At 40.5% G+C, this 13498-nt stretch overlaps 1 protein-coding gene across 1 annotated transcript; it reads left to right on the top strand.

Moving 5' to 3' along the window:
* Positions 1–6120: 6120 nt before the first annotated feature.
* On the top strand, positions 6121–13102 carry LOC113588335 (influenza virus NS1A-binding protein homolog B-like). Its single transcript, XM_027027470.2, has 15 exons — positions 6121–6297; positions 7086–7242; positions 7327–7447; positions 7539–7711; positions 7833–7908; positions 8034–8207; positions 8465–8590; positions 9597–9704; positions 9937–10060; positions 10293–10517; positions 10890–11011; positions 11099–11225; positions 11528–11659; positions 11779–11952; positions 12072–13102. Exons 3-15 carry the CDS (start codon positions 7337–7339, stop codon positions 12323–12325), a joined length of 1926 nt encoding a protein of 641 aa, XP_026883271.2. The 5' UTR covers positions 6121–6297; positions 7086–7242; positions 7327–7336; the 3' UTR covers positions 12326–13102.
* Positions 13103–13498: the final 396 nt, after the last annotated feature.

The following is a 13498-nucleotide window of genomic DNA, read 5'->3' on the forward strand; positions in this document are numbered from 1 at the left end:
CATAAGCATAGCGCTTATAAATTATAGATAACCTATTACTAATTTTATCAGTAGCATCAGGCCCATTCAAACTGGCTGCCCCAGATTTCCTTCTATACATAATACAAATATAATACAAGGCTGGCTGAATACTTGATGGTTATTCTTAATTCTTTACTGTGAGATGTGCATCTCTATTGCCAAGTATGACCAGTTAATCGTTATTTTACATTCTACATTTAGACTAATCAGTAGCTTGTTGTGAGATAATGTGCGTCTATGAGAAGTGTCATATTGTCTGGAGTGGTCCCCGCTGAGGTTGCTGCTAGAAAGCGCGAGTTTCATTTCGTCACCCATTTTATATAGAGTGAATTTATCGATTTCTCATAAATTTCCCAGAGATTTCTCTGTACCATATTTTCATAAATCTATATTAAAATCCTATAATTTTTAATGGGACTTTGAGACAGTATGATTATCGATTTCTCAGAAATGTCCCATAATTACTCCCAGACAGTTCCACTACCACATAAGTGTAGTGTCACGGACTGCTCCGCTTTCCACTGGTCATTTTATTGGCTGTAATGCGTTGACTGCATTAGGTACGTAAATACAAATCTCAACTTGGAATTTTGTTTGGTTCACTTCATGGACATAAAATGTCTACATTCGGATTAGTAATGCTTACTAAAATTACTAAATGTCACTGGGGCGTCGAGATAGTTTTCAGCAAGGAAGCATTTACGTTTGTATTTATGGCATTTAGCAGTCTCTCTTAAAGTGCGTTTCATGTCTACTTAGAAAGGTAGCTAGCTAGCACAAATAGGTTAGAGTCCAAAAAACCCTTAAGAGAGAAAGAAGTGTCAGTGTTGAAACGTAGACTGAGCGATACAACACAATACACTGCTTTAAAATATAAGGCAATTCGAGTGCTATTACAAGGCATGACAGATCTACTGCAAGTATAAAATCTTACAAATGAATGATTAGGTTAAATTTAAGTGCTTTTCAAACAGTTGGCTAATTCTTAACAATCTGCTTATAACACAGGATAGCTATTGAGAGATATGAAGAGGAATTCGTGCCCAGTTTAAATGCCACGGCAGTGGAAAAACCCGAAAGGCAATACAAACATTACTTTTCAGTCGCGATATGCAATTCGGGACAGAATGAAAAGCAAAACCTGTATTATATTGTTTTTACGTCGTTTGACCAATTTATTGAGAAACGGTAAACACTGAAACGTAAACAAAGCACAACAACATTGCTTTAATATCGTGTATTTCACATTGTATTTCACATTTTTCCACTATCGCGATTGCAATCCAATTTGATATGAATTCCTTTACATACTTGCGGTACAGAAACGATAGATGGCGCCTGTTTACCAGGGTTATGTCGTTTTCAAGGTAGGGTTCAGACCTAACAAACATCGATTTTACAAGTGTGGAATGAGGTGTTGGCGGTTAACCCTTACTGAGTGTTCCAGCATAACTATAAGAATAAGCTACGAGGCCGTTGAAATAAGAGGAAGAAGACGTTAGCAGGAAAATATCACATTACATATGTTTGTTTATAATATAGAGAATGTGTGGTTTTATTTGGACAGACTATTGCTGATAAGAAATGAGGTCAGTGTTCTGGAACCAAGCCTCTATGTATATCTGACACTTCTTTTCTAATTTAGTCAGTGTTTGGCAAATACAAGTAGGACATATTTATGAATTTTATTTTCCTGCTTTTATTGTGCAATTCATTTAGCAAACAGATCTAGAAAATCTCAACAGAAACTACAGGTCCTTACCAAGGGGCCATTTCATAGAAATGGTAACAGAAACTAGCCAGCACCGATCTGTGACCTTCAGCACTGGAACCAAGACAACAAGGACAACCATGGCTTGTAATAAGCAAAAGATCAGGTGTCTACCACATAGTAATTTTGAATAACAGAACTGAGAGATCCTGATTCTGAAAATTTGATAGATCAAGGTACTATTGTACTAATTGTCATGTTTGAGAGTTAGGATAAAGTTCCATTATAAGGTTGCTATATACTATAAACATACTAAAGCTTTCACCTGTCAAAGGGAGCAGTGGGTTTTTTCAGACTGTCATGCTCCTTAGGGGGATAGTTATTGTTTTGTAGAGGCTTTAGCCATTGTTTTGATTGCATTAGCTTGGTAACCAAGATGGAAACATCATGGAAACACAGAAGAGAAAAATAACTTCATCCATAGATTTAAGCCTAGTTTATCTTAAGCAATCTTCACAAATCACGTAACAAAACCAGCCAAACTACTCTCTGGATATTTGTCATGTAGACAGAGTAACATGTACATAACTGGCTAACGTCTTTTACATTTAAGCAGACTTACATTGAAAAATGATAAGTTTAGTACAAAAAAATGAAATTAAATCTGTCAAAGATTGTTGCTTTGTGGCCCTGAACTCAGTGTTTCTTTTTGTATTCTCTTAAGGTGCTTACCGATACCAGATCATAGATATCATCCAATCATTGTTCCAGGCAGATAGGCTAATGTGTAGAAATACACTGAGTTATACAGAAGATTCACAGGCAAAACACACTGGCAAAAATATTTTATGCACTAGCACTCCATTACCTTGGCAACTCTCTTGAATATACATGAGTTCCAGTCATATTATTTAAAGGAGAAAATGTTCTGGATTCTCATGTACTTACAGATGACTGTTTTTAGTAGGCCTACCACATGCACTTGCATAGAAATAATGGAAAAATAACAGGAACTGTCATCCAGTTGTACTGTATGACTGTATGAGTTAATTACAGAACATCATACCCAGTTATTACTTGAATGAATGTAACTTTATGGCTTTATTTATATTTATTGCTTCATTTACATTATAGCTTCTGGATACATTATCCAGGTTGTGATATTTAAAAAGCAGCAATTATATTGTTCTATTTTGCAATTATATTATTCTATATTGATTGCTCTATGCTGTGTTCCTATAAATATGACAACTCATGATACCCAAACCTAAACCCAGAGACAACAAGTCCTAGTGTGACATGAAAGCGTGAATAATTATGGGGGTTGTGTTGTTAGGAGAGTGAGAGTATTATTTGTAAAGAATCTGTATTATATAATATCACCTTCCTAAAATAATGGCCTAAGTCATTTTTTGACCAAAATGATTTTTTTTTGCCTAAATCACCTCCTCACCATGCTGGCCACCTTTGGTAAAATCGCCTATGTCCTCAGTTTAACAGATCATGTGATTCTACCCCTGTAATATAATGGCCTATGTCAAGAGTGTGACTTGGGAAATTTTATTTTGCCTAAGTCAAAAGACAATATGACTTTTTTCGAGACTTTTCAAAATGGCATCTGCTCTAAAAAGGACAAAACTCTACATAGCCCATGAAGTTATTTCCATGATTCAGGACTCATCCCCTACTGGTAAGTGATGACATTTCATATAAGATTGATAATACTATAAATATTGCATAGTTATATATCTTTTTATTCAGTCTCTTTAGCCAGCATTTTTAGTGAGTAAACTAGCTAAATCCATCAAGCTAGCATTTAGCAAAGAATAGAAAGTCTCCAGAATCTATGGCTCTGACAAGTGATAGGATTTCTGTTAACACTTTATTTTCTGTATTTCATGCATAGTTATATTTCTTTCCACATTAAATTTTATAAATCTTGAACATAGTATTAGTAATTCTAAATAAATAATTACTAAAATAATTTGAGCAGTATTACAGTGCACCTGTTTTTACAGCTTGCAAGCATGTTCTTGATATAGCTTAACAGCAAATTATTTATTTATTTTTAAGGAGAATTACTCAACACTGAACATGCCTCTTCCATGGAAGATGACAATGAGACTGTCATGGAAGGGATGAGGCAGCATGTACTAGGCCAAGAGTCTGTTTCAGATGAAGCAGAAAATGCCATAAAGACTCCTATTGATTTGGTTGAGAATGCCAGGCAGACAAATCCACAACATGAAGAGGACATATCTGATGACGACGATGTCATCCAGGATCCAGATTATACCCCATCCTGTGCTGAGTCCTCTGTGCCTAAACATGAAGACAGCCTAACCATGGTGGCAACCTCTCTAGAACAGAAGAATATTGATTTAAATTGAGCCAAAAGGTAAATAAATAAACGGCTTAGTCTGGGAACATGGAAGCACAGATGTTCCTGTACACTATGCCAGGCACTTGGTTTTGGTGTTCTATGTATGCCCTGCCTGCTAGCATCTTGCATACTGCTGTTAAGTACTGGATTGTCTCAAGGGAATCTTTGCACAGCTAGCATTTCAGGTCCTACCTGGTGTGCTCGATCCTAGCCTCTATTGTATTATATACTCCTGGATCTTGGCTGTTTCATCCTGGATAGTGGCTCTGATGCTCACTAGTCCTTGGTTCCCCTTCTTCTGCTTAGTGTACAGTCTCAGAGTGCTGCATTTGAGATGAAACCCTCAGTGCATTGTGAGAAGTTTCCTTGTCTTGATGTCAGTGGTTTCTATCTCTTCCTTTGGCCAGTTTAGTATGCCAGTGGGGTATCTGATGACTAGTAGAGCATAGGTATTGATAGCCCAGGTCTTGTTCTCCCATTCAGCTGACTTCTCAGGATTTGCCTGGCTCTTTGTAGGTATTTGGCTGTAGCTTCTTTCCTTCTGTCCTTTTCCTCATTCCCGTTTGCCTGTGTGATTCCAGGGTACTCGTAGCTGCCCTCCACATCTGTTATATTCTGGTAGCATGATGCCCTCTGACTTTCCGCTGTTGTTAGATTAGTGAGTCGATGGCTCGTTCACTTCTGGAATATAGCTTGATGTCATCATGGTTGATGGTTGCTCCATTCCATAGCCGGTGTCCATAGCCACCTTTTGTGATGAGTGGGAGTTCAGGCCCACGCAGAACTACCAAGGGGACAAGTCATCTCCTTGGTAAATCCTGCACTTTGTTAGTGGCTCATGTTACTGGCTTGAAGTTGGCCTCTAGGGTTGCCCCCCTTTTTTTCTAGGGTTGCCTCCCTTTTTTTCTTGATGAAACTTTTTAGAGTCCTGTTGGACCATATTGTGGTCTGGAGCTGTCCAGCTCTTCAATCTTGAGACCCTTACTGCTCCGTAGTGTTAAATTCACATCTTCCAGCGGCCTTTCAGGTTTACTTGGTCTTGGTAGCCTGCTACGACTAGTGTTATTTAGCCATGATCTCAATCTCAATCTCTGGTTTTAAGCTTGGTGCATGGGTTCATTGGGTCTTGGTTCCCAATTTCGGGGGTGATGAGGATGATGACCTGTTGTCCTGGCTCCCCCTTTTCATATAATTTGTGTTGTACCTTGTCATCTCCTACTGAGTTGACAAGAAACCAGCTATGAAAAGCAGAGAGACATTTCTATAAACTTTATATGAGTGTAATGTAACCCATGTCATTTTAAAGTGTATTTTCATATATTAAGATATTTTTTAGGGATCAATTTAATAATGTTATCTATTCAAAAAACTGTAGCCTATTTGTAAAAAAAAAAAAAAAAAAAAAAAAAAAAAATAATTATAACCATTGGCCACTGCAGTGTTGTCATTTCCCTTTCCTTCTACTAAAATTGCTGGAAGTCTGTCAATCATTTCAGTTTTATAGCCACTTTGACATACTTTTGAGCCTACCAATACATGCTGTTAATCATGACTTGTTTGGAAATAAACTCAAATTGCATAGTATTAATATTTACAGACACTGTTCCGCACAGGTAACTTGAGAGTATGTGCTGTGCATGCGGCCTGACGCATTGGTACGGGATAATGTGCCTGGAGATTTCCATTCCATTCAATCAGGCCAGCATAACTAATAAAATGTGAAAATCCTTAAAATATTCCACATGTAGTCTAAGCAACAAAGCTGACAACATTGTAAAGCTTAAAGTGTAAGAACAGTTATCTTAGGAACGCTAGTTGTGTGTAAGTTTTTATAAATGGAAATGGAACAATACCGAGCTCTACTCAGTTGACAAGGACAACTGTTGTAACGGAGAGCCGGAATAAGACTCGGATAAAGTAGCGTTAAAAGGGGGCGGGGCACGCGGCATCGCTGAAGGCTCCTCCCGCGTTCGTCATTGGCGGTTTAAGCCTTGCTAAACGCGCGCGCGCTTGGCTTCTCCCTCGTTTGTGGAAAGTCCGGTCTGTGTTGGGGGGATCGGATAACGTGTCCACCGGATATTTAGCGTACTAGCTCACTGTCTAGGTTAGCGCTTTTGGGACTTACTTGAAGCTACATTATCACGATAGCTATGCTGACGTCTGTAACGGTCAGGGATAGTCGGTAAGATATTAAACTATTTTAAAAATGCTAGCTTTAACTAAACATGCGTTGCAGTTTGTGATGGCTTTGCTAACTTAGCGGTTATATTTATTAGTAGCTTACTAGCTACCTAGGTTAGCTATTTTAAGGTTATTTAACAGAGCTAGCCAGCTAAATTAGATAGCCATCATTAGCTAGCTAGTCGAATCGCTAGTCGCTAGCTGGGTTAAATATATCGCTTTTCCACTGATTTATTAACTACCTTGCTGGCTATTTAGTTATGCTAGCTAACGCTAGCTATCGAAAACATTTTGTGCTTGGTTTCCCTTTAGCTCAAGTCTAAGATGGTCATTTGTTTAGCACGTCCTACAATTGGAAAATAAAAACAAGCTCTTGTGATAGCCAGCTAGGTTAACTAGTCATAAGTTGTGTTTAATAATAACATTGGGTTAGCTATCACATTGCATTTCGCCGGGTTTTTATAACTAGTCCTCCTCTTTTTCACACATGAGGATGAGGAGGCGTAACGTGTTGGCCGGGGCGTAACGTGTTGGCCGGGCTCTAGGTCAAACCAAAAAAATTACGGAATTTTTTTTTAGTTGAGCTTAATCGAATGTTATAGCTTTAGTGCTTATCAGTATTTGTCAGCGGTGTTTACGTATTAAAACTAATTGGATAACGGAATCTAATAATTAACGTCAACTCTAAAATATGAAACCTCCAACAGTTATATTATCTCCTTAAAGGTTTTTTTTTTTGTATTTTCACGTCATTATGCATCTTCAAATTTGAACAAATGTATTCTTTAGCCTATGGAGTTTCCTCAAAACGACGACTGTGAAGTGCTGCTGCCAAGGCCGCTTTTGAACGACAACCTTTGCTTTTCCCGTGTCCTCCGCAAGAGAATTATCAGTGTCTTCACAAGCAAGTAGCTAATCTATATAGAATTCAGCAAGTGCATTTTTGGTAAGTACCTGTGGATTCATTATGGATTATCTGTTTGTTGTGCAGGTCATTTTTTTGATGAAGCATGTTCCCCTTTCCATGCAGACCCATCACAATGATTCCCAACGGTTGTTTGATGTTTGAGGATGAGAGCTTTCTTGACTCCACTGTGGCAAAGATGAACGCCCTTCGTAAAAGTGGCCAATTCTGTGATGTTAGGCTGCAGGTAAAGGAAGCAACTGTGAAAATCAAAAGCAACATTAAGATAATTACCTTCAGTGTTTCCATAACTGCTTTTTTTTTTTGCCAATGGTCAGGTGTGTGGTCATGAGCTGATGGCACACAGAGCAGTGCTGGCCTGCTGCAGCCCTTACCTGTTTGAGGTGTTCAACAGTGAGGCGGAGCATCGGGGAGGTGTTTCCCTGGTGCAGTTTGATGACCTAAACCCAAAGGCTGTGGAGATCCTGCTCAGCTATGCCTATACTGCACAGTAAGCAATCATACTCTAAACCAATCATCCTAAACCTAAACATCTCCCTTTTACTGTGTTCATTTGGCATTCACAAGTCTCTCTCCCATCATGTAAAGGACTTTTTTTTTTTTCCCCACAGGCTCAAGGCTGACGGAGATCTCGTACAGGATGTATTCTCAGCAGCGAAAAAGCTGAAAATGGAAAGGGTCAAACAGGTGAGCTTGACACCACTGTTGGATATGAACAGGTCAGAGTTGAGAGAATGTTTCAGTTTTCTGTCAGGTACCACTTGATATCAATGTCTTCCTAATACTGCTTTGTTGATCTTTTCCATGCTCAGATCTGTGGTGACTACTTGTTGTCAAAGATGGATTGTCAAAGTGCCATCGCCTACCGAAGTTTTGCCAGCAGCATGGGAGATGGCCATCTGCTTAGTAATATTGATGCCTACATCCAGGAGCACCTGCTGGAAATTGCTGAAAAAGACAACTTCCTTAAACTCCCTCGTCTTAAGGTTAGTTTGGAATGGCTCACTTGGTAATATTGATGCTTATATCAAGGAGCACCTGCTGGAGATTGCTGAAAAAGACAACTTCCTTTAACATATCACTCATGTGGAGGAGTATTGTTCTCTACTTGAGCATACAGTAACTCTGAAATCTCCCTACAGTGTGCGTAGCTAATGCCTATGGTTTATCTGAATTAGGTATGCACACACCCAGTCACATACTGTTTTGCTAAATATTTTCACCCTTTTTTTGTACTTCCTAGTTGGAGGTGATGCTGGAAGAGAACCTGAATTTGCCGAGTAACGGCAAGCTCTATTCGAAGGTGATAAACTGGGTTCAGCACAGCCTATGGGAGACTGGAGAGCCCTTGGAGAAGCTGATGGATGAGGTGAATATTGCATCCTCGCCCTCTATTACACCGCATGCAACCCATACAACACCTATAAATATGTGGCTTGTTTTGGCCAGCCTCTAAAATGTTCAGGCACCAATTTGGGATTTTTGGAGTGTTTGCAATTGTTTATTTGGACAGTGTCACCAGTTTGTTGCAGCAATTTATCCTATGTAAAGACAGGATGTCAGCATTGAATCCTCTGAAAGCATGTGATGTGCCAGAATATGTGATGTGCGCAGAATTCTGATCATCCTTTGTTTGCTCTAGGTTCTGTCTTTCTGTTTAAGGATCAAACTTTTTTTTTTCCTCTAATTTTTTCCATGAGCTTGAGTCTTATGGATTTACCTTGCTTTGACCTCTTAAAATATAGAATTACTGAAGGGTTTTACAGATGGCCTGAAAGAACCATGTCCCTTTTTTAAACTACTGTCTCTTCCAGCTCTTTGCCCTCCTACATGAATGGATTCCTGCATGACTGGATGTTGCTGCTTGTCCCTTATTCTGCAGGGTTTTTTCTTGTTCGTGGTGATGCAGTTTTTTTAAAAACTGCTCTAATATCTGTTCCTCCCCATCCATCTCCTCATTTCTCCTCTAGGCTTAGTAAGCATAGCCCAGCAAAAGCACTGCAGTCTGAAGAAGGAGAGAACTACCATGTCCTTACCGGTAATGGGTCTTCCTGTTGAAAGCCACATTGTGTTCCAGTATGTCTTCAGTGTAGTTGGAAGCACTGAACCTTTTTGTGCCCCCTTCTGATACAGCCAAGTTTTTTGTTTTGTTTTGTTCTTTCATGTTCCCTTCTAGCATCATTTGCATCCATCAGTTTGATTTGACAGATACGCTTGGCACAAATGATGCTGCCAGTCCCATCATGCTGTCTGCACTCAGTTCTTGATGATGGTTGGCTCATTGGCTGGGCCAGACGCCTCGAGCGACCGGGCCCAAGTGCCAGCTTTGATCTCGTTAGAGAAACGGCCACATGCAGTCTCATTGCTGTTGGCAGGTGCAAATGCTCTACTACTCGGCAGATCACAGACTGCACAGCGGTGACGCAGCGGAGGAGCTGTTGGGGGCCTGTGTACCAGAGGATGACCACGCCCAGTTTGTTCAGGTACAGAAAGGGGCTTTGGGGAGCAGGTTGGACCCTAGAGTGGGCCAGCCTTTGTACATAGATCTATAATATGGTATTTCTGTTGTCATTGTACAGCGCTTTTGAAAATGATAAAAAAAAAAAAAAAAAAAATGGTGGGGGGGACCAGCTATATCTTTTCATCTAGCAGTCAACCTTTAATCTAGCAGTTAGGCTCCAGTTGGTTATAGCTGGCCTGTCCTAATGTTTGCAGATTAAGCCTCCTCGTGAGAGCATTCAGAGACAGGCAAGCACAAACTTTTCCTGCAGCCTCTCCAGCCCCATCGGCCAGCTCAGCAAGCACGAGTGGAAATGCATTGCTTCTGAGAAAACCTCCAGTGAGTCACCACACTTCCTGTATTTGCCTTCCTTTTCCAAACTGCTTATGACTATCCAAAGCATCCCAAATTTAAAATCAGATGTCAAACTGTGTTGCACAAACAGTGTTGAACAATTTGTTTTCTGGCTTTTAGCGTGACTAATTCACTTCAGGTAATTAACATGAAGTGGATTTAAATCAGAATCTGCCTGACGATATCCAACTCGCTTTGCCTGTCTGCTGTGCTCCAGACGGCACATACGTGTGCCTGGCCGTGCTGAAGGGCATGCTGTGTGTGATCTCACTGCACGAGCGCTGCAGCCCCCAGAGCTCGCCCACCACCACACCTTGCCTGCAGAAGAGCCGCAGCCTGGAGTCCCGGGGTGACGAGCCCTGTGAGACGCCTCTTGCACCCATGCACTATGCCCGCTCAGGACTGGGCACTGCCAAGCTGGACGGCAGGCTCATTGCTGCAGGTAGACCTGTTGCCTAGCATTACTGGACATTTTTATTAATTTCATTTTTTTTTCTTTAGGCTCCCAAAAACATCTTTTAGTGTTTCTTTCACTTTAGCACATATGCTTTGACTTCTTAGATGCATAAGCACTTTATGAAAACAATTGTGTAGCGCTGGAATATACCACTATTGGAATTAAACAATGCTTGAATTATTGGTTGTGATTAAGCAGATGGAGGTTGTGTGGGTCAGTAAACATGAGGCACTGATCCATGTTAGATTAATATGGATTTCAAAATGGAAAGTAAGGCAAATATCTGGCTGGTCAGTCAAGCTGAGTGTTCAAATCAGCACTCACAGACTAGAGTTCCTCCTGCTTGTCCATATCCAGGTGGTTACAACAGGGAGGAGTGCTTGAGGACTGTCGAGAGTTATGACCCAATGAAGGACTGCTGGACGTTCATCGCTCCCATGCAAACTCCTCGTGCACGATTCCAGATGGCAGTCCTGATGGTGAGGCAATATTACTAAAGCTGTGTGTGTGCGTGCGTGCGTATGTGCATGTTTGTAAGTGGCTAAATAGACTGTTCCTTTCTACAGGGCCAGCTGTATGTAATGGGGGGTTCCAATGGTCACTCAGATGAGCTGAGTTGTGGGGAAACGTATGACCCCAGGGCTAATGAGTGGACACGAGTTCCAGAGCTCCGAACAAACCGCTGTAATGCAGGTGGGTTTTCATGGAGTCTGAAAATCTTATTTCTTTGAGACATTTAGAAAGACAATTTATGAATCACTTTCTTAGAATTCAGTGTAAATTGTGTTTCAGTTGTTCTTGAAAGACACAAAACATACCAAACAAGCTCCAGACATCAGATTTGTTAATCTGGGAAGTTAAGTGAAATCGGGTTGTATGGTTCAGCATTAAACACATTGCTGTTGAACTGCAGGGATTTTGACCTGTTTCTGGTTTAAATCTCAAGTGTGGTGCTAAAATTGTATTAATCTGTACTGTATGTGTGTTGGTTGCAGGTGTCTGCTCTTTGCACAACAGACTGTTTGTGGTGGGAGGTTCAGACCCCTGTGGCCAAAAAGGCCTCAAGAACTGTGATTCCTTTGACCCATTGTCAAGGGCCTGGACTAAATGTGCTTCTCTCAACATCCGTATGTTTTTAAGCAAAATAATAATTATTGGTAGCTGAGCTGAGCCTTAAAGGAGATAGCTCAGAAATTCTAATGTTCTCTAAATGTGCAATCTTTTTCTGTGACACTGCATTACTCAGGGCGACACCAGGCAGCTGTATGTGAGCTGGATGGCTTTGTGTATGTGATTGGTGGCGCCGAACTGTGGAACTGCCTGAACTCGGTTGAGCGGTATAACCCTGAGAACAACACTTGGACCCTGGTGGCCCCTATGAACGTGGCCCGCAGGGGGGCAGGGGTGGCTGTGCATGAGGGTGAGGAATCAACCGCAACTGTTTTGGTTCTGTGGCATCAAGGAGAGGTTTTTTTTGTGTCTAAAACTCCAATTAGGAATAGTTGGATCCTGCTAACTAGCATGGTTGTTTATTTACAGGAAAGCTGTTTGTGGTGGGAGGATTTGATGGCTCACATGCTCTACGCTGCGTTGAGGTCTATGACCCGGCCCGTAACGATTGGAGGATGCTGGGAAGCATGACTACTGCACGTAGCAACGCGGGTGTAGCGGTGCTGAATCGGGTTGTGTGCGTTGTTGGGGGTTTTGATGGTAACAACTTCCTCAACACCATGGAGATTTACAACCCCGAAAGCAATGAATGGAGCCCCTCTGTAGAGACTCTGTCAGAGTAGTGAGCAGAACTGGTTTGATGGTACAGGTGTTTAAGTGCCATTGTGCTGGCCCTGGAGCTTGGTCCTCTACCTTTTAGTATGATAACATTTGGTTATTGGTGCTATTGAAGCTGATATTTTATTGTAAAGAAGATAAAAGGCATAGTAAGAATTAATAGTTCACAGTTCATTCAGTGTAGCTTAGTGCTCTCAGGCTGATGAAAAACTCAATACTAGGTAATTAGAAGATTCCAACAGGGGCTAGTAAAAAGGAGGGGTATACACTCAGGTGTCTTACTCAACTTCATTGTCATTTTCTGGAATTGCTGTATAACATGACTATCTTGTTATAATAAGGACACAACTGAGGACTGCAAATGCCAAATGGGAACTGGGGCCATGTGCTTTATTGCATCTTCCCTATGTACTATATATAAAATGTTTATGCTGAGGACTCCTTTTTTTCTTTTACTTATCAAAAGCCTACATCATGTCTTGTCTCTTAGTGCCTCTTCTTTTCTTATTTTCCTTTTATTGTTATTATTCCTTTTATTAAAAGAGTTTTTTTTGTGTTGTTTTTTTTGCACAGCATTTGTTACAAGTGGGGGAGAGAATATTTCATGGCTAATAAAGCTTGTTAATTGTTAGGACAAATTAAATTGGGTCTGCACACCCTGTTCTGGGTTAGATCAGTGTGAGTTGCTTCATCACACCTACATATCAATGAACAAGTGATTAGAGTCTATTTAAGGTGTTTTCACATATCTTTCTCAATAAACTGAACTCAATTTTGTTAAATTGAACCATGATAGGAACCATCTGCAACAAAGCTCATTTTTTTTTTATCTTCACAGTACAAGTGAACTTTAAGTAGAACTTTACCTTGGAAGTTAAAAGTAGACCTTTCTGGTCCAATTTAGCCCTGATGAGCTCTTAGACCACAGCTCCTTTAGAACTTGTACCTCATCTGTGTAACAAGGATAGTAATCAAGATTGTTTCAAAGCAGCTGTTATTTGGGTCTGCTGCTTTTTCATGAAGTGGATCAGAAAAGCGATACAACGGATATAAAATGGCCAAAAACAATAATAATGAAGTGGAGACAAGCATGTAGGATCCACATTTTGCTGCAGAACCACTTATACCAGTTTGTTTTTACATGTGAAGATGTATATGGGAAGCCTCTCCAGACCATC

Source organism: Electrophorus electricus, chromosome 15 (genome assembly GCF_013358815.1).
Source record: "Electrophorus electricus isolate fEleEle1 chromosome 15, fEleEle1.pri, whole genome shotgun sequence".
Taxonomy (NCBI): Eukaryota; Metazoa; Chordata; class Actinopteri; order Gymnotiformes; family Gymnotidae; genus Electrophorus; species Electrophorus electricus.

Bases quoted from the DNA above. Each gene is read 5' to 3' on its own strand.
- LOC113588335 (XM_027027470.2), top strand. From the start codon at position 7,337: ATGATTCCCAACGGTTGTTTGATGTTTGAGGATGAGAGCTTTCTTGAC. The intron at 7,448-7,538 runs GTAAAGGAAGCA...GCCAATGGTCAG, and splicing joins TCTGTGATGTTAGGCTGCAG to GTGTGTGGTCATGAGCTGAT. The intron at 8,208-8,464 runs GTTAGTTTGGAA...TGTACTTCCTAG, and splicing joins TTAAACTCCCTCGTCTTAAG to TTGGAGGTGATGCTGGAAGA.